We start from the raw sequence: 19,876 nt of genomic DNA on the forward strand, positions 1-19,876 counted from the left end.
TTGAGTCTCCAGCTGTTTTGGACTACAATTCCCATCATCCCTAGCTAGCGGGACCAGTGATCAGGGATGATGGGGATTGTAGTCCAAAAAGACAGCTGGAGACCCAAGTGTGGGAAACCCAGATCTAAATACACACCTTCGATTCTCGTTGAAATGAAAGTTATTTGAAAACTGAACACAGAATGTTTGGATGATTTGGAATAGAAAGCATATGGGTTGTTGATTTTAAAAATTATAATTATTATTTTGCAGTTTGATTGGAAGTAATCTATTTATTTTTAAACTGCCATTGGAATCATTTTCATTTCTGATTTATTTGCTTAATTTTTAAAAAAACCAATCACATTCTAAGGTTAAATGAGACAATACTTGCTAAAATACCTGACTGAAAGCATTTGCCCTGATATTTTGTGTTTGAAAAAAAATTGTTCCTCACTCCATGGACTTACATCTTCCTAGTAAGAGTGAAGTTCACCAATATCACCTTTGCTACTTAAGCATTTCTTAAAATTTATGTCAGTTACTATTCTCACCAGTGCTTACATATACAATCAATATGTTTTAATCACTGTCTACTTTGTAGAGATTCCTAGTTATCCAACAAACAAAAACTGACTTTTGTATTCTACCAAGTAAACAATTTATGATTAATAAACTCTCATTGGTTATTTTTAAATGGTAGAGGAAATGCAATTATGGCATAGTATCAAACATTAGTCCGATTAAATCTCTTTTGTAATGATGGAAATGATGCAAATAAACAAATTTTTCATCTTGACATTTCTATCACGCCAATATTTCTATCTCCTTTAAACTGTTTTCAACTGTTAGTTTCATCATCATCATCATCACTTTTAATTTGTATACCGCCTTTCTATCATACAATACTCAAAGCGGTTTACAAGCTGAAGAAACAGAATCTAATGAAATACAAAACAACCTTATAACAATCATACAAAAATATGATAATAAAACATAGCTTTAAAATAAGCAATCAAATAATGTAACGTTCAGCAATCATTACAATAGTATAGAATAATATCAGCATATGAAAATTAAACAGAAACCCAATCTTAACATTTACAATAAATAATTTCAAAACAATAATCAATAAAACAACAGCAAGCCACAATGCATAAAACAATACAATACAAATTGAAAAATATAGACTGGAGGGTGAGGCAAGGCAGGTGGAAAGAGGCCTTGCCTGATGGAGTCTCCCCCTCACTGTTCTTCCTCCAGGCACAGCTTCCTTATGAGGAGTCCCAGGGCCGGAGGGGGCGAGGCAAGGCAGGTGGAAAGAGGCCTTGCCTGATGGAGTCTCCCCCTCACTGTTCTTCCTCCAGGCACAGCTTCCTTATGAGGAGTCCCAGGGCCGGAGGGGGCGAGGCAAGGCAGGTGGAAAGAGGCCTTGCCTGATGGAGTCTCTCCCCCCACAGTTCTTCCTCCAGGCACAGCTTCCTTATGAGGAGTCCCAGGGCCGGAGGGGGCGAGGCAAGGCAGGTGGAAAGAGGCCTTCCCTGATGGAGTCTCTCCCCCCACAGTTCTTCCTCCAGGCACAGCTTCCTTATGAGGAGTCCCAGGGCCGGAGGGGGCGAGGCAAGGCAGGTGGAAAGAGGCCTTGCCTGATGGAGTCTCTCCCCCCACAGTTCTTCCTCCAGGCACAGCTTCCTTATGAGGAGTCCCAGGGCCGGAGGGGGCGAGGCAAGGCAGGTGGAAAGAGGCCTTGCCTGATGGAATCTCCCCCTCACTGTTCTTCCTCCAGGCACAGCTTCCTTATGAGGAGTCCCAGGGCCGGAGGGGGCGAGGCAAGGCAGGTGGAAAGAGGCCTTGCCTGATGGAGTCTCCCCCTCACTGTTCTTCCTCCAGGCACAGCTTCCTTATGAGGAGTCCCAGGGCCGGAGGGGGCGAGGCAAGGCAGGTGGAAAGAGGCCTTCCCTGATGGAGTCTCTCCCCCCACAGTTCTTCCTCCAGGCACAGCTTCCTTATGAGGAGTCCCAGGGCCGGAGGGGGCGAGGCAAGGCAGGTGGAAAGAGGCCTTGCCTGATGGAGTCTCTCCCCCCACAGTTCTTCCTCCAGGCACAGCTTCCTTATGAGGAGTCCCAGGGCCGGAGGGGGCGAGGCAAGGCAGGTGGAAAGAGGCCTTCCCTGATGGAGTCTCTCCCCCCACAGTTCTTCCTCCAGGCACAGCTTCCTTATGAGGAGTCCCAGGGCCGGAGGGGGCGAGGCAAGGCAGGTGGAAAGAGGCCTTGCCTGATGGAGTCTCTCCCCCCACAGTTCTTCCTCCAGGCACAGCTTCCTTATGAGGAGTCCCAGGGCCGGAGGGGGCGAGGCAAGGCAGGTGGAAAGAGGCCTTGCCTGATGGAATCTCCCCCTCACTGTTCTTCCTCCAGGCACAGCTTCCTTATGAGGAGTCCCAGGGCCGGAGGGGGCGAGGCAAGGCAGGTGGAAAGAGGCCTTGCCTGATGGAGTCTCCCCCTCACTGTTCTTCCTCCAGGCACAGCTTCCTTATGAGGAGTCCCAGGGCCGGAGGGGGCGAGGCAAGGCAGGTGGAAAGAGGCCTTGCCTGATGGAGTCTCCCCCTCACTGTTCTTCACAGAGCATTGAAATCACTTACTGGTTTATGGCCAGGCTTCCCCAACCTGGTGCCCTCCAAACATTTCAACGCCTACCAGCATTCTATTGGGACAGATTGAAAGTCTTCCTGGTAATATATAAAAATCCCTAGAATAACTTTGGGTCAGCTGAGGGACCACCTTGTTCCGGAACTAGAGTTGGGCTGTTCGTTGCTTGGGATTCATTTTCCAAACCTATAACCATTTTCACACTCAGAATAGCATTTTTGAAACTGGGGAAAACGATGGTGGAGAAAACCTGCAATCATTCATCTAATGCCAAAACCTGTGCCACATTACAATTCAGCCATTTTCACATGTGCAATGCAGCCAACAGTGATTCGTTCAAAGTCATGAGCAGACAACACATTTTATATTTGCAAAACATTTTTTTTTCTACATGGGTACTATTTCTTTTCTTTTTCTTCTTGTTTGAGTCTTATCTTACACCATGCACTTGTATTATGTACTTTTTATCTTTCAATGGTGTGTGTGTGTGTGTGTGTGTGTGTGTGTGTGTGTGTAACACATTTTTATTTGCAAAACAAGTCAGATAAGGGTTTGCTTTACCATACCGCTCTCAAAATGAGACCCTTGAGATTTGAATCTTGGAAGAGTTCTAGTTGGCCATGTGAATTTTTGGCAAGAGCATTACATCCCAATATATCCCTTCCATTCAAATTTTTAATTAATGAAATGGATGTCTCTTTATGAATAAAGACAAGGATAGTTATGGCTTGTTTTCCTGTGGTGCGAATCTGTTTTCCTCCCAGCTTTACAGTTTCCAGGACAGATAGACATATGTTCATCCATTATTCCTTATCCCTTATTCCTCCTACTTAAAGAATAAAGTTTTTTTAAAAAAATACAGTAGTTGCAAACTTACACAAGTAATAAGTGTGTTGATGATGCTACACCTAATGCCCAAGCAATGTCATCCATGGCCAGATTTTTCTGCAAACCTAAACAAGCCTCTATATCAGCACTGGGTTGCCATATAAACCATAAAATTCCACTAATGTATGCAGGGTGGGGCTAATAGTAAATACTAGCTGGCCCTGCCATGCGTTGCTGTGGCTCAGTCTGTTAAATGGAGACTCCCCTTCAGAGTCCCCCTGTTTTATGTGTGTTCTGTTTATGCAGGCGCATCCCTGTGACTCCCCCCCCCCCCACTCCCAGCTCATCCCTGTGAGTGGTCCATGTCCTGACCTATCCCGTCCCCTCCTCCCCCCAACCCCCACCCAGGCGAGTCAGTACCTCCATTCGGCCTAGTCTGTAAAGTCTTCAGCCTAGTATGTAAACTGGAGCTGAGGTGCTGTTGAGAGGAAAGGTTTTATAGGTGCAGTACCAGTGTAGCCGCCACTAGAGTGCACTGGTTTGCAACCTGGTTCTTTTCCCAGCATGTATTTTCGTCTGAGTGGTGTGTTTTGAAACATGGGGTTTGGGGTTTTTACATGGCACAGGTGTGACATCTGTCTTTGAAAATGGTACGGGGTTACTCTCATATTCGCATGCGGCATTGTGTCAAAATTTGAACGCAATCGGTCAAGCGGTTTTGGTAGACGTGGATACTAACAGACATGGCCAGTTTACATTTTTATATATAGATAATAGTAAATGTCCGGGATCTCATCTGTTCCCCGCTGCGCAGCGGTCACTTCCTTGTTGCCTCCTAGGCGGCGATTTCGAAAACCTGCTCTTCCGCCACTGCTGATCAACCGAAAAAGGCTCAAGAGCTTTTGGGACGATTGCCCCCCAAAAGCTGAGCAACTGTGTTTGGATTTTCTTAGGTTACTGCTGTACACAGGAAATAATTTGTACAGCGGATTGCTTCAGTTTGGGATTACTTGCAACCAGAATGGAACCTTGTGCCACCAAGGTAGCAAGTTGAAAGACCAGACACAGAAAATACTGATAAGTCCAGTTGGGAAAGACTTCTGTTCTGATTATTATCTCGCAAACAAACAAGGAAGTATAGCTTATAAGAAGAGACAGCACTGACTTGGCTGCATTTAGATGAACCTCCAGGCGAGGGTTGTGGGAAATGGTTGTGTTTTGTTCCAGGTTTTTGGCATGCCTGAAAAGAGAATTGAGAACTGGCGCTGAAGAGGCAATCACCATCACTAGGGGAACAGAGCAGCCCAGGAGGATGATGAGGAGTTTGTAAGGCATAGTTATATGCACCAGCATTATTTTTTCCTTTTTGTAGTCGTCTGTAAAGTTAAAGTCAGAGGGAAGGCTGAGGGAAGTCTGATTGCCCAGATTGTCGGGTGCTTGGTACACTGTTGTAAAAGTCAAGGTGACAAGGAATGTTGCTCCGGAGGAAGCCAGCACGGAACCAAGGAGGAACCAACGCACAAGGCTAGAAAATTGTAGTTTCACCCTCAGCAAAAACGACTGCTTGAAGTTGACAATCTTCATGCAGTAGAAAATGCTGAGCCAGGCAGTGAACCAAAAGCTCAAAAAGCTTGTGGCAATATCGAGGATAAACATGATTTTTTGCACCATGTAAAACTTTCTGTAGAACTCCTCCCAGATGAGTGAAATGAAATAGTCCAGAATTAGTGTGGTGGAGAAGCAAAGGTTGGACAGCCCCAGGCTGACCAGAATTTCATCACTGGGCATCAGACTTCTGCCTTTCATCCAGTCCGTAACATTCACACCAACAATAAGCCCATTGGTGATAAAAGCCAAAATACAAAGAGTACCTGAAACAATGGATTAAAAGGTTATAAATAGGGTGATGTGATCCATCTGGTTTTCAGACCTAGTGGATCCCATAGAGGTGGTATCTGCATCAGCAGGAGATAAATGAGATCTTGTTTGCTCTGGAAATTGCTAGCGCAAAGGCTTTAATTGAATTCAATCAATTAAGTGGGATTGGGTGAAAGAGACATAGCTCAGACCAGTCAAACAAAGCCATATGTCATGGGTACTGCCAAACAAAGTCATCCTTCATTGGGATAAGTAGCTTCATATGTTGTTTGTTCCTATTAGTTACAAAAGTCCTCCAAGCGGCAGCCATGTCCATTGGTTCAGCAGTCTCCTTCAAAACCTCAAGATGATGGCTTAATTTTACTGAGACAGCTAAGAACAAAGTTTTCTTATGCAGTGGAACCTTGGTTGTTGAACGTCTCCATTGATGCTCGTTTTGGCTTTCAAACGCTGAAAACCCGGAAGTAACTGCTTTGGTTTTCGAATGATTTTCCGAAGCTGAATGTGCCTCGCAGCTTCCTTTTTGAGTTTCCCTATTGTATTGAGGCTTCCGCTTTCAGTTTTTGGATGTTTCAGAAGTCAACCTGTCTTCCGGAACGGATTACGTTTGAAAACCAAGGTTCCACTGTACCATCAATTTACATTAATGACATAAACATCCTTCCATCCCTGTGTTACAACCCGTTACAGGTAGGTAGCCGTGTTGGTCTGACGCAGTCAAAATAAAAATAAAAAATCCTTCCAGTAGCACCTTAGAGACCAACTAAGTTTGTCATAGGTATGAGCTTTCGTGTGATATACTGAAACAGAAGTCACCAGACCCTTATGTATAGTCAGAGGGTGGGGGGGTGATGGGAATGGGTGATGGGCTGATAGGAGTGGTAAACCTGTTGATGACTGTTGACGACCGTTAATGACTGCAATTGGTCTTGCAGGAAAAAGCAAGGGCTGAGGTGCTAAAGAAAGCTTGATCATGTAAGAATCCTATGTCTCTGTTCAGTGTATCTGAAGAAGTGTGCATGCACACGAAAGCTCATACCTATGACAAACTTAGTTGGTCTCTAAGGTGCTACTGGAAGGATTTTTTATTTTTATTTTGATTGTGTTACAACCCGTGTAGTTGCAACTAAAAGGAAAATCACCAAAGGTTTTATAGAGAGGTCAGCACTAATTCCTAAGAAAATAGAAAGAAGACACCATTTGGGGTTTAGGACTGGTGAAGGGTCAATAATGATTCCACTTTCCTTAAGAATTTGTGGCCAAAAGTAGCCACATGGGGCAACCCTAGCATATGTGTCAATAAAACCCACATCCCTTTCAACATGTCCAAATACTTCTATCCTGAATCTGTGCTAGTTGCACAAGTTTATAGTACCCTTTATGGACTGTTTTCAGGAAATTATCTCAAATACGGGTTGATAAAAAAGAAAAGAGCTTAGCATACCAGATTTCATCCCAAACAATTTCGTCAAGGGTCTCATTCCCAACTCTGCTCCCCACACCAATTGTATACTACAGAAAGAGGGGAACTGCAAGGCTAGTAACACTTAATGTAAATGAGAAATGAGCCCTTCCATATAATATTAGAATGAAGATAATTTGTGGTGATGCCCAAGAGATAAAGAGTACCTGAAACAATGAGGTAAAAGATTGCGGATAGAGGTAGATGATTCATCTGGTCTTCAGACATGGTGGATCCCACAGAAATGATAGCTGTACTTGTGGGCGATACGGGGAATCTTGTTCACTCTGAAAATGGTTAGAGAAGAGGCTTTAATTTGTTGAAAATGAGCAAATGACCAATGCAAATGAGAAGAGTTCTCCAATTATTGTTTCTCTAAATGGCACCTTTGGCAGCCATGCAAAAAGCCCATGCCTCGTACAAATGTAACACAATACCTTAGTCACTTTTCTGATATTTCAGGGCAGTCAACAAGCTGTCATGATTTTATTTTTAGCAGAATAGTTCCTTCATTCCAAATATTCCACAAAGGGTGTAAAATTTCATCTGAGGCCATTTCATCTGGAAGGCAGAGAACAAACGTTTTTTAATGACTTATTTGGGGGGAATGGTCTTCCCAATCCCATCCAACGTGGGAGTGAGAAGGGGAGAAGACTATATGTCATGATGCTCCTGTTTCGAATTCAGAATTTTGATATCAATTTTATTTATCATTTAACATTCATTATTTAGGAGATATATGCCCCACCTTTCAATCAACTGATTCTCAAAGTAGTTTACAACAAGTTGTAAGCTCCTCCCGCACCTTTGGGCTGGGAGAACCCCTCACACATACATTCACAAGTTACTGAGACTTATTGATGAGGCGAGGGCACAGTTCCCTTCGGCTCCACAGTCGGAGCCGAGTGCTCTTCCTGTGAGGGATTGAGAAAGCAAACACCTTGCAGCTGTTGGGGCCAAGCTGGTCTTCCCTTTGCCTTGATGTTCTTCCATAGGACATCAGGGGATTCAAAGTTCAAACTGCCAGGGGCAAGCAGAGGCTCTTTGGTAGTAAACACCAGCAGCAGTGTCTTACCTCTGATCTTAGCGCTGTAGTGTCACAGCGCTAAGATCAGAAATAATCCTCTGCCTACTGGCTTTTAAAGAGCAGGCCAGAGGCTTATCTCCAATCTTAGCGCTGTGGTGGTTAACACTAAGATTGGAGGTGAGAAATCCTTTCCATTAGCAATAAAGGCTTAGCACTGAACAACGGATCACAGAATCTGTCAGTATATGGTGTCAGGTGACTGGCAGGTGGACGTGGTTTGCCTCAAAAGGAGATACCCAGAAAAATAATTATTTCAGAACCCAGCAAGATGAATATCAAGTTTGGTGTGTTTCCCTGCAAGGTTCTTTTTATCATCTTACATTATCAACACTGAACTTCATGAGTTGTTTTGGCTCCTTGCAATCTGCTTTAAAAGTTCCTCAGTACTTTGCGTAAACTTTGCTTTCCTAATTGCATAGGTCAAGCCGGGACGTGAACATGCAAAGAGCAGAAGGATTCTGTTTCCAGTTTTCCATAACCGTTTCCATAAGGCACTTAAGCAAATGACTGTTGTCAAAACAGAACATGGCTTATAATAAAATGAAGAGGTACACAGGGAAATCTCTGGAGATCGGTTAGGGTTTTTATTGTGATGGGAAATCGTCTTAGGATCATAGCTGCCACGTTTTCCCTTTTCTCACGAGGAAGCCTATTCAGCATAAGGGAATTTCCCTTTTGAAAAAGGGATAACTTGGCAGCTATGCTTAGGATAATCACACTGCATTTTAACTTGTACTATTTATCAACATTTAATTGTCTATGTAATAGAAAGTTTGTGCTGGAGCTTTGTTTTAAAAGTTATCAAGACCAGTGGCTTATCAAAGAAATTTGTTGATGATGGTGACAGGACAGGAGATTAATGTTTCCCATTACTTTGGGGCATTTGTGGGAAACTTCTGTGGGTTTCTCCCTGTGGGTTAGATCTGGTTGTCTCCCACTCCCATCCTATATCCCTATATCCCTAAGTCCTATATCCACCGCATGAGCATGGATGCCATATACTGCTTCATGGTAGTGTTGCTTCTGCCCTTATAGGGAAAACCTTTTACCACCCCTTTGACAAGCAAGTCCAACTGATCCAAAACACAGCAGGCAGATTACTGGCTGAAGTACCATTTGTAATTTATATTATACTAGCTGGCCCGGCCACGTGTTGCTGTGGCTTATCCCTGTGATTCCCCCCACCCTGTGCCGATCCATGACGTTTCCCGCCCCCTCCTCCCCCCAACCTCCACCCAGGCGAGTCAGTACCTCCATTCGGCCTAGTCTGTAAAGGCTTCGGCCTAGTATGTAAACGGGAGCCGAGGTGCTGTTGAGAGGAAAGGTTTTATAGGTGCAGTACCAGTGTAGCCGCCACTAGAAGGCGCTAGTTTGCAACCTGGTTCTTTTCCCAGCATGCATTTTCATCTGAGTGGTTTTTGGGTTCTTACCTGGCACAGGTGTGACATCTGTCTTTGAAAATGGTGCGGGGTTACTCTCATATTTGCATGCGGCATTGTGTCAAAATTTGAACGCAATCGGTCAAGCGGTTTTGGTGAAACGTGGATACTAACAGACATGGCCAGTTTACATTTTTATATATATAGATGAGTTTTAAAACAGCTGCATTGGTTGCCAGCTCTTTTCCAGTCCCAACTTGAAGGTGATTGTGCTACTGCTGAAAGCCCTAAAGGACAAAGGCCCAAGTGTGCGAAATATCACCTCCTTCCCTTCCTATAGGCAGTGCTATTTTTCTAGAAAAAGAGGTGCTGGAACTCACCATTAATGCCTCATGTGTTCTCTTAGAATGGCAAAGGTGCCCAACTGGCCAAAACGAAAAAGTTCAACAACATTTGTGTCCAGATTTTCACTTTTTGAAATATGGCAACCCTACTTACTGCTGAGTTTTTATGTTTTTGTGTTTTGTTTTGATTTAAATTTCTTCTATTTTTGGTCTGGCTCTGGTCCTTTTCTCTCCCCTACCCCACCCCCAATTTTTTATTAAGGTTTCCACAATACGGTAAAATAATACCTTGAAGGAATAGAATCAAAAAGACAAAAAGGAAAGAGAAAAGAACACAAAAAGATCAAGCGTTAAAGGAAGAAAAGAGGAAGCAGAGAGAAAAAGAATATTAAGAATAACAACAGTAATCATAATAAAACACAAAATTATATCTAGCCCTCTATCATAATTGTATTTTAATCGTCAATCCACATACAAAGCCGTGAGCCTTCCCAGCTCTCACCTGAACTCTTTCCCCTCCCTCAGCCTCACATCCTTAGGAAAATTCTCTCTGACCTGTCTCCCATCCACCCACCCATCACCTCTCTGTATGTCCTTTTCTGATTAATACCACTAGCTCATTGGGGCAAAGCCTTGAACCTGTTTTAGCACTATCCCACTGTAAACACTGTACTTTCCCCGCCGCCAGCACACACATTGAGTTGCTCAACAGAAACACTGGTCTGTAAGAGGGGAAGTTCAGCATGTGCATTTCTAAGAAGGCTGCTTGGTGTACGCATTCTTCCGAGTCATCAGAAGCTCCAGGAAACATTTAAGTCAGAATTCTCCAAGCAGACGCAAGACACCCGTGAAAGCTAAGTAAGTGAGAAGCGGCGTAACTGAGCCCCATTAGGGGCACCCACCTCTTCAGGAATAACAAAGGAAGAAGACTGAAACAAAGCCCTGTTTTCATTCTGGTAAGCTTATTTTCTTTGTGCCCTGATATGGCGGTGCTGTCCAAGGCCTTGCAAGACCTCAGAAGTTGCATCGGGGCCCTGAGGTGTGGGTGTATAGTTTTGGGCCTTTTAACCATGGGCATTTTTACATTTCAGATGTAGCCAGTGCTGGAGACATACCTGAAGATTTCAATGTGTGTGCCGTACACAGAGGTTTCCTCCTAGGTTTCTTGTAGCCAGTGTGCTGGGGAAAATGAAGTGGAATTGCCTAGTTCCACTCATGATTATCTTAGTTATTAAGCTAATAGGCACTTCACTGTTCCTTCTCTATGGTGAGTATCATGCTGAATGTGAACTTTCAGGAGAGTCTGTTTTGGCTGACTGCCATTTGCAAAGAGTTAGTTTGCTCTTTTTATTATTGCGAACCTTCGTTTAGGATTTTTAAAATAAAATCAAGCAGTTATTCAAGACAAAGAGCATAAACAGCTTGCAATTTGAAAGCAACATTGCAAATCAAAATTGGACTCGCAGGATAGTGCCGTTTACCTATAACATATAGTGTTGTGCTCTCCAGATGTTGTTGGACTACAACTCCCACGATCTCTGTCCATTGGTCATGGTGGCTAAGGCTGATGGGAATTGTAGTCCAGCAACATTTGGAGAGCACCACATCAGCTACCCCCTAGCCATGGGTGGGGAATCATTATTGGCCAGCAGGTCCAGATAATTGTCTTCCCATCCCCTGTCAGGGGATGACATCAGGTGATGCTGCACTTTGAAGTACTGATTATTGGGACTTCAAAGCACAGCACAGCAGTTTGAAAGCTCCTTTAGGGCCTAAGCTATAACATTATCCAGAATTAAGGAGGGCTTGACCTTTTAGTCCCACCAACATATAATTTTTTTCTGGTGAAATCCTTCCTCCTCAAACTGACATGGGGAAAATATTCAAGTATGCCTGGACTTTGAGATTTGTTCTCTTATCTGTAATCTGTATTAGATGCCCAGGAAACCAATGTGAGACATAGCCAGTGCTATTTTTCTAGAAAAGGGGGTGCTGGAACTCACCATTAATGCCTCCTGCGTGTTCTCTTAGAATGACAATGGCACCCACCTGAGAGGTGCCAGAATTGAGTTCCAGTGAGTTCTGGCTGAAAAAAGCCCTGGGCACAGCAATGAGATTTTTTAATTGCTGAAATTAAAAAGTAAAATGGGGGGACGACGACATTCTGGCCTATTGTAATATGCTGCTGCTTGGGGAATTATCTCCACTGGCCAGTAAAGAAACCTTGCCCTAGCCCTGATGGGTTGTACCAAATTGTTTTGTCCTGTTGTTGCCTCTGATCAAACAGCTTTTTGAAAAAGATAAAGAAATGTACCAAAAGAGTTTGAAAAATGGTAAAAGGGGTGAGTGTGACTGTACCAGGAATGAAAATAAGCTCTTCTTAACTGTCTTTTGAGATTAAAACAAACTGTCATCAGATTGCATTAAGAAATGATGACAGGATTTTCTAGGTGAAAAGAACCCACCATCTCTGAACTTCTCCTCTGCTTGAACTTCTTTTGACTCTCCACAGAGCGTCACTCATTGTCAGGCAGAGCCGGTCCTATCATTAGACAGAGTGAGGCAACTTCTTTTGGAAGCGGGCACTGGGGGTGAGGAGCAGTGCCCAAGTGTTAAGAGGATGGTTCTGTGGGTTCCACATGGTCTGCCCTGGGTACCCTAACTTAGGCTTCAGTTGTGTGATGGAGGCCATTGTCCCATTGCTAGCCCTGAACTAAGACTGCATAGAACACCATACACTTAAAGCACACTATTACCCTGAAAGAACCACTGGAAGTGTAGTTTGTTACGGTAGCTCTGTGAGAGGTAAACTACATTTCCCATGATTCTTGGGAGTGCAGAAGCCATGTGTTTTAAATATATGTTGAGTACACTGCCTAAGATTCAACTACCAGTTCAGTCGGCTTCTGTATGTGAAACTGGGGGTGGAGGCAGGCCCAGCTCTAGGGGTAGTCTCGGTGGCGTGGGGCGCCAGGGCCCTGGGCCAGCAGGAGGGCGCTGCGCGGCAAAGCCGCACGGAAGCCGTGCTACGCGCTGCACCCGCCCACTAGGGCGGGGGCGCCGGAGCGATCTCCGCGCCACGGCCCCAGGTCGCCCGACCGGCTTGAGACGGCCCTGGGTGGGGGTGGCCAGTGCTTTTTTTCTGTGGAGATGCTTTTTTTCTGTGGGGTACGCATACCCCTAAACATTATGTGAATCTTTGTACAGTGGTACCTCGGTTTAAGTACACAATTGGTTCCGGAAGTCTGTACTTAACCTGAAGTGAACTTTCCTATTGAAAGTAATGGAATGTGAATTAATCCGTTCCAGACGGTCCGCGGAGTACTTAAACTGAAGCGAACTTAGCCTGAAGTGAACTTTCCCATTGAAAGTAATGGAAAGTGGATTAATCCGTTCCAGGCGGTACTTAACTGAAGCGTACTTAACCCGAGGTATGACTGTAATTGGTTCTGGAAGTCCGTACTTAACCTGAAGCATACTTAACCTGAAACAAACTTTCCCATTGAAAGTAATGGAAAGTGGATTAATCCGTTCCAGACAGGTCCGTGGAGTACTTAAACTGAAAGTACTCAAACCGAAGCGTACTTAAACCGAGGTATGACTGTACTTTTCTCCATTTACTGTATTTATTTTTCCCGATTTAAACTATAAAATGGTGGTTTTCTTGAGTCAAAATGAGATTACCCCGAAACATTTTTTTAGGGGGGAAAAGCACTGGGGGTGGCCATCTTGACCAGGGCAGTCTCGAGCAGGTCGCGCGCCCTGGCGCTGAGGGGCGGAGATCGCTCCGGCGCCCCCGCCCTTGCAGGGCGCAGTATGGTTTCCGCACGGGTTTGCCGCGCGGCGCCCTGCCTACCGGGGGTCTACCTAGAGCCAGCCCTGATCTTGACCTTTGCCTCAGGCAGCAAGATTTCTTGAGCCTTCCCTGTTCTCATTTGCGTGGAAACACAGTCTCTGAGGAGTGGGAGGGCAGCACGGCGATTTTATCAACAGCACAGAGCTATTACTTAACTTTGGCCCACATTGCACAACAAACCCATGGCTGCGAAAGTCCTACTTCCTGAAAAACGGAAGTCTTCATGACTTCATTCAGGGCCATCTTAAGCATATCCGGCGCCGTGGTGCAAATCTCTCCCCCCCCCCCCCCGTTTCCCAGAGTTGTCGACCTTTGGGCTGGTGGGGTGGCATGACGTGGGGCAATAAGCAGAGGCGTAGTAAGACAGTAAAGGACACCCCACCCTAGTGGACTCCAGGGAAGCCTCAGCTTACCAGGCCCCACATAGCTGCTCAGAAAAGGAGGGATGTTTTCTTTCTTCCTGCCTCTCAGCATCCTGTCCAGGTCTTCCACACTTGTATTGTCCCTTGTATCGTCCCTTTAAACCAGGGGTCAGCACACTTTTCAGCAGGGTTTTTTTGGCCAAGGTGGAAAGAATTCACTGAAAGCAGAAAATCTGAAATGTACCGCTCTGAAACATCCTTGGGTGGATCTACACACCGGGGGGGGGGGGGCTGCTATAAATAAGTCATAAATTAAATCATTATAAAAGGGGGAGAAACACTATGTAAAATCCCATAGAAAAGTTTTGTACTCTACAGTGCCATCTGGTGTTGCATGTTTATAATGCATTTAAAACGTTTTGTTTTGTTTTTTTCCTAACGTAGTTGAGTCCCTCGTCTTGCTCTGTTAGGGTAATAAATGTGCTGAGCTCACAGGTTCTTATGGGTCTTTTGCATTCAGCTTCACAGATTTTCTTCCAAGAAGTCCCCGTTCTCACCCCATCAGGAGTAAAAGATGGTATGTAATGAAAACAGCTCATGGGGGAAGTGGGAATTTCTGCTCCTTTGTATATATTAAATCCAGTCGCCTCCTGTTTCTCCCAACTTCTACAGGCTGCCCCATAAGATGGGTACTTTATGCGGGCAAATGCTACTTCTTTTCTGCCCAGGAAAAAACATGGGATGAGAGCCAGGAGAACTGCGCTCAATCAAATTCTCATCTTGCCGTTGTCAACAACAAAGCAGAATTGGTGAGAAGACAGGACTGCTTTGCAAAGCAACAAAAAAATAAGCATGGTGTTCTGTGAAATACTGATCCCATTATTGGCCTGCTTTCATAAAGTAGTGCACAGTTGCTAACTTTTCAGGGCTAGACAAGACATGATACCATTTGCACAACTACGGTAGCATGAATGGCATGAATAGTTTAGGCTTGTTTGTTTTAAAAGGCGTTCCCTGTGAAGAAAAGGGTTTGGCTGTTAAACCAGGCTGAGAAGGGGGAATAGGGGTCTCCTAACAACACTCAGCACCTTTAAGAAACTGCAGCTCCCATAATTCTTTGAGTAAAGCCATGACTGTTTAAAGTGGTATCATGGTGCTTTAAACGTGTGGTGTGCATACAGTCCAATATTTTTCCAGTGGGAATAGGGACTTCCTATTCCATAATAATAATTTTACTATTTGAAACCCCGCCCATCTGACTGGGATGCTCCAGCCACTCTGGGCTGCTTCTAAGATATATAAAAACATAATAAAACATTAAACTTTAAAAAACTTAAAAAAAACAACCTTCCTTATACAAGGCTGCCTTCATATGGCTCAGGAGTCAGATAAATCCATACCCACCAACATTTCTCCAATAAAAAGCGGGACATTCTGGGTTCAAATCAGAAACTGTAAATCTGGGACTGTCCCTGGAAAATAGGGACACTTGGAGGGTCTAGGTGTGGATGTGGCTTGTGGAAAACCACACTACGCTGCTTGCCCAAGGACCCCCAAAACCAGAAGTCATCCTTGCTAAAGACAAGAACCATCACCGCCATCGCCCCCCATTACTGCATTGCGTGCCCATATCAGAGCTTTTGCATTTCACTGTGTTTTCTCTTACTTATTCTGCAAATGCCTCCTATCCAGATGTTCCTATTGAACAGAACAAACCATTTGGAGTATTTCATTGGCTTAACGCAGCAAGGTTCCAAGGGACCGTGGAGATGGATCGACAACACAGCGTATGACCCTGACGTGTATGTTTATTATCATTCTGGTAATTTATTGTTTGTCACAAAGTGATGGGGAGGAAAGTCACAAAGTGATGGGGAGGAAAGCCTCTGTTACTCAGCTTTCTTTCCCCATTACAGTGATACCTCGGTTCTCGAACGTAATCCGTTCCAGAAGACCGTTCAAGTACTGAAACGTGTGAAAACTGAAGCGCAAAGGGCTGCCTGCAAATGGAATTGAGAAAGGGGGGGGGGGATGCAGTGGAAGCCGTTCGACTTCTGAGGCACATTCGAAAACAGAAGCATTCACTTCTGGGTTTTTGGTGTTCAGGTTCCGAAACGTTCATCAACGGAGACGTTCGATAACCGAGGTACCACTGTTGCAACATGTGGGCCATAACACTCACCCACCTTACATGGCTGTTACAAGGATTACGATGAAGCACAAGAGACCTTCAGCTTTTTTAAAAAAATGGCAGCGTGGAGGATAGGTCTCATAACGGTGGCTCTGGGGATCCTGTCAATATGTGTATATGCAACAGGGAAACGATCATGCCCATTCTTAGGAGTGCTAATAGTATACAGTGGTACCTCGGGTTACAAATGCTTCAGGTTACAAATGCTTCAGGTTACAAACTCTGCTAAGCCGGAAGTAGTTGCTCCGGGTAATAATAATAATAATAATAATAATAATGATGATGATGATGATAATAATAATAATAATAATAATGTATTTGTACCCCGCCCATCCGGCTGGGTTTCCCCAGCCACTCTGGGCGGCTTCCAACAAAGATTAAAATAGCTACATTAAAATGTCACAAAAACTTCCCAAAACAGGGCTGCCTTCAGATGTTTTCTAAATGTCAGGTAGTTGTTGATCTGATGGGAGGGCATTCCACAGGGCGGGCGCCACTACCAAGAAGAAGGCCCTCTGCCTGGTTCCCTGTAGTTTTACTTCTCGCAGTGAGGGAACCGGCAAAAGGCCCTCAGCGCTGGACCTGTGTCTGGGCTGAATGATGGGGGTGGAGACGCTCCTTCAGGTATACTGGGCCGAGGCCGTTTAGGGCTTTAAAGGTCAGCACTAACACTTTGAATTGTGCTCAGAAACGTACTGCTTCCGAACCTTGCCCCAGGATGAGAACGGAAATCGCGTACCGGCAGTGGGAGGCCCCAATAGTGAAAGTGCCCCTCAGGTTAAGAATGGTTTCAGGTTAAGAACGGACCTCCGGAACAAATTAAATTCATAACCCGAGGTACCACTGTAATGACCACTGCTGGGTGCATCTACTCCTGAACACATCCTGTCCCTGCAGACGATATCACAGCCAGTGTTCCTCGAGGCTGGCCCAAGACATTTTGGCACGGTTGGCACCTGAGGCAAACCATAAAATGGTGTCTCCCCTCTCAACCAGGGAAGAAGGGGTGCATAGCTGCCAAGTTATCCCTTTTTTAAGGGATTTTCCCTTATGCTGAATAGGCTTCCTCGCGAGAAAAGGGAAAACTTGGCAGCTATGAAGGGGTGAGTGAAGCTCTGCATCAGGAACAAGCAAGAAATAAAAGATCTCTATTGAGATCCGCTGCCCCGTGGGTCCTGCCACCTGAGGCAGTCGCCACCAACTTGCCTCATGAGTGTGCCGGCCCTGCAGGTGGTAACCATTTTTGTTCAGACACAATAGGATACAGGTGCTGGAGGCCACAGTATTAAAGTTACCAGTTTGGGACTTCCAAAATCCTGGCACCTAGGTGGGACCAGGGATAGCAAAAGGCCCCACATTTTTTAAAAACAAACAAACAAACATACTGTATATTTATACCCCAGCCATGTTGATCTGCCATCACCTGCCCTGCCTTCCTTGGCTCAGCAAGTTCTGTGCAGGGTGAGAGTGAAAAGGACCATGCAGACAGGAGCGCTGCAGTCTCACAAGCAGTGGCTGAGGCTAACAACTTGAAGAAGTATAGAATCGTAGAATTGCAGAGATGGAAGGAGCCACGAGGGTCATCTAGTCCAAAACCCTGCAATGAAGGAATCTTTTGCCCAGCTTGGGGCTCGAACCCACGGCCCCGAGATTCAGAGCCTCATGCTCTACCAACTGAACCTGCTAATTTTCACTTCTCTTCCCTTCACAGATTGAATGTCAAAAGTAGAATTTATGACTGCGCTGTGCTTGGATTGCACATGGTCACTTCAGCCCCTTGCTCTGTAGTAAACCGCTGGATTTGTGAGGAGAAGGCCTAGGAGTTCTCCTCTGTATGGGAGATTCTCAGCAATGTGGAATTAAGATTCTTCACTCTGCTAAGGAACTTTGGACCTGATTCGGCTCTTGTTACGCATAACCAGGAACCCTGGAAAGGGAGGCGTGTTCTCTCACACAGGAAGACTTTTATCCAGCCAAATATATGAATGGCCCAATAAACACTGCAAATACCATATTTTTCTGTGTATAACACACTCCCATGTATAAGACGCCCCTTATTTTGAGGGACTCCCAAATTAAGAAAGGGGGGGGAGATCGTCTGACCCCTCGCCAGCAGAAGCTGCCAATTGCCCACCCAATTGCCGCAGCGACAGCCAATCAACACCAGCCCTTGCCACAGCCACCAATAACACGCCCAATAGCCGCTGACAATCTCCGGCTCGCAGCAGCAGCAGCCAATCCCATGTCCCCCCTATGCACTATCCATGTATAAGATGACCCCCAATTTTTAACATAATTTTTAATGGGGAAAAGCTTGTCTTATACACGGACAGTATACTTCCAGTTGCACTTCTGCATTGACATAAAGGAGCCACAAGTGTGTAAATCTGCTTGTGTCTTTCGATCTTCCTTCCCAGACTGGAAGACCAGTGGTTCCAGAACTATGCGCTGTATGGGTCATGCAAAAGTTACTATTGTGCTGGGGGGGGGAATCAATTCATTGTCCTGGGATTCATCGGAGGGATACTGGACTAGTGGACGTACACTGGCAGAGCTTCATGCTTTGGCACCAGGGGCGGGGCTGGCACGCGTTCTGGGGGCGGGGTGTCCGCACGGGCTGGGTGCAGCCGCAATGGCGCCCTCGGGATCGCGCTGCCCGGGACGGAGCACCCCCATCGCCCCTCCCTTCCTACGCCCCTGTGGACATAGATCCTACATGCCTTGTTGGTGGCCACATAACTGATCTTGCCGCACTGGGGGGGGGGGCTCAAACAATTCCCCCTGTTGCTTGTTGGTCAGGTGATCTCTCTTGTCTTGCCACATGTGAAAGATACTTTCTTCTACTCAGAAAAGAGGGTTCAGGGAGTTTAGAGAACAAGACTACGGTATATCCCTTTCCTGAGACCAGCCATGCAATAAAACCTCAATATCCACTTCTGCTAACCGCTCAACACAGAACTTCCTTTATTTTGGGACAGAACATTCTCTTCCGCTGTTGGAGGGGGGAGTCCTTTATTTGTCCAAAAACCGCTACTGTTTTGGAAGATTACCAAATAATAGCTTACTGTGTTAGCAAAACACACTAATTATTGTAATGCATCTTATATCCGAAGAGATAAACAATTAGTATATGACTGTTGACACCTGAAGTTTTTAATGTTTGATGTTTTGAAGGCAGCCCTGTATTGGGAAGTTTTTAATGTTTGATGTTTTGCTGTGTTCTTTTATATTCAGTTGGAAGCTTCCCACAGTGGCTGGGGCAACCCAGTAAGATGGGCAGGGTACAAATAAATTATCATCATCATCATCATCATTATAATTTTCTACATGCACATATTTTCCATGCTGGTTGGCCTTGCTAGAAGAAACTGTTGATTTAATTCAGCCTCTTATTTATATTGGAATGAGGGAGATCAGAGGCAAAAGAGGAAACATGACTTTGGCCTTAGGAAGCTGTGTTATATGGAGTCAAGCCACTGGTCCAGCTAGCTCAGTGTTGTCTTCACTGATTGGCAGTGGCTTTCAAGGGTTTCAGAGAGAGGACCTTTCCAGCCAAACTTGGAGATGTTGGGGATTGACCCTGGGACCCTCTGCCTGCAAAGCATGTTCTGCAGCCCCGCCCCAAACTGACTCAACCTTTAATGGGCTCAGCTTTTCATTACAAGCTAGACTTGACAAATTTCCATTTTCTACACAAGACATGGGAGTCCATCTCCTTCTGCCTAAGTTCCCCCAGTACTTAATAAATTAATATCAAATAAGCCCTGACCACACAAGAAACACCCTACCCATGTGGCTGAAATTTCTTTTAACTCTTTTTAATGTTGAGTTTTGAATTGTGGCCCCCCTCCCTGGAAACCACTGG

General features: G+C 45.1%; 2 protein-coding genes across 3 annotated transcripts; one reads left to right on the plus strand and one right to left on the minus strand.

Annotated features, from left to right (window-relative positions):
* Nucleotides 1-4,244: 4,244 nt before the first annotated feature.
* On the minus strand, nt 4,245-7,020 carry LOC132591268 (taste receptor type 2 member 41-like). The gene is made up of 3 exons (XM_060269095.1): nt 6,960-7,020; nt 4,614-5,323; nt 4,245-4,322 (listed from the first exon to the last, which is right to left on the minus strand). Exons 1-3 carry the CDS (start codon nt 7,018-7,020, stop codon nt 4,245-4,247), a joined length of 849 nt encoding a protein of 282 aa, XP_060125078.1.
* A 3,263-nt stretch (nt 7,021-10,283) lies between these two features.
* LOC118097783 (C-type lectin domain family 5 member A) lies at nt 10,284-19,546 on the plus strand. 2 transcript variants are annotated; one of them, XM_060268848.1, is made up of 6 exons: nt 10,284-10,558; nt 10,694-10,869; nt 14,341-14,397; nt 14,493-14,629; nt 15,513-15,607; nt 17,723-19,546. In XM_060268848.1, exons 2-6 carry the CDS (start codon nt 10,791-10,793, stop codon nt 17,829-17,831), a joined length of 477 nt encoding a protein of 158 aa, XP_060124831.1. In that variant the 5' UTR covers nt 10,284-10,558; nt 10,694-10,790; the 3' UTR covers nt 17,832-19,546. The 2 variants fall into 2 exon arrangements, with proteins under 2 accessions (XP_060124831.1, XP_034996905.1); XM_035141014.2 differs by having other exon boundaries at nt 10,298-10,558; nt 15,513-15,622.
* Nucleotides 19,547-19,876: the final 330 nt, after the last annotated feature.

Source organism: Zootoca vivipara, chromosome 16 (genome assembly GCF_963506605.1).
Source record: "Zootoca vivipara chromosome 16, rZooViv1.1, whole genome shotgun sequence".
In the NCBI taxonomy this organism is placed as follows: domain Eukaryota; kingdom Metazoa; phylum Chordata; class Lepidosauria; order Squamata; family Lacertidae; genus Zootoca; species Zootoca vivipara.

What these genes read in the sequence shown, in the direction of transcription:
- LOC118097783 (XM_035141014.2), top strand. Translation starts at nt 10,791, where the DNA reads ATGAAGTGGAATTGCCTAGTTCCACTCATGATTATCTTAGTTATTAAG. An exon ending in CCCATCAGGAGTAAAAGATG is followed by an intron (nt 14,398 to 14,492) that starts GTATGTAATGAA and finishes CAACTTCTACAG; the next exon opens with GCTGCCCCATAAGATGGGTA. An exon ending in ACAGCGTATGACCCTGACGT is followed by an intron (nt 15,623 to 17,722) that starts GTATGTTTATTA and finishes TTCCCTTCACAG; the next exon opens with ATTGAATGTCAAAAGTAGAA.
- LOC132591268 (XM_060269095.1), bottom strand. Translation starts at nt 7,020, where the DNA reads ATGTCTGAAGACCAGATGAATCATCTACCTCTATCCGCAATCTTTTAC. An exon ending in CTTTTACCTCATTGTTTCAG is followed by an intron (nt 5,324 to 6,959) that starts GTACTCTTTATC and finishes CCATTGTTTCAG; the next exon opens with GTACTCTTTGTATTTTGGCT. An exon ending in ATCTAAATGCAGCCAAGTCA is followed by an intron (nt 4,323 to 4,613) that starts GTGCTGTCTCTT and finishes GTTGATCAGCAG; the next exon opens with TGGCGGAAGAGCAGGTTTTC.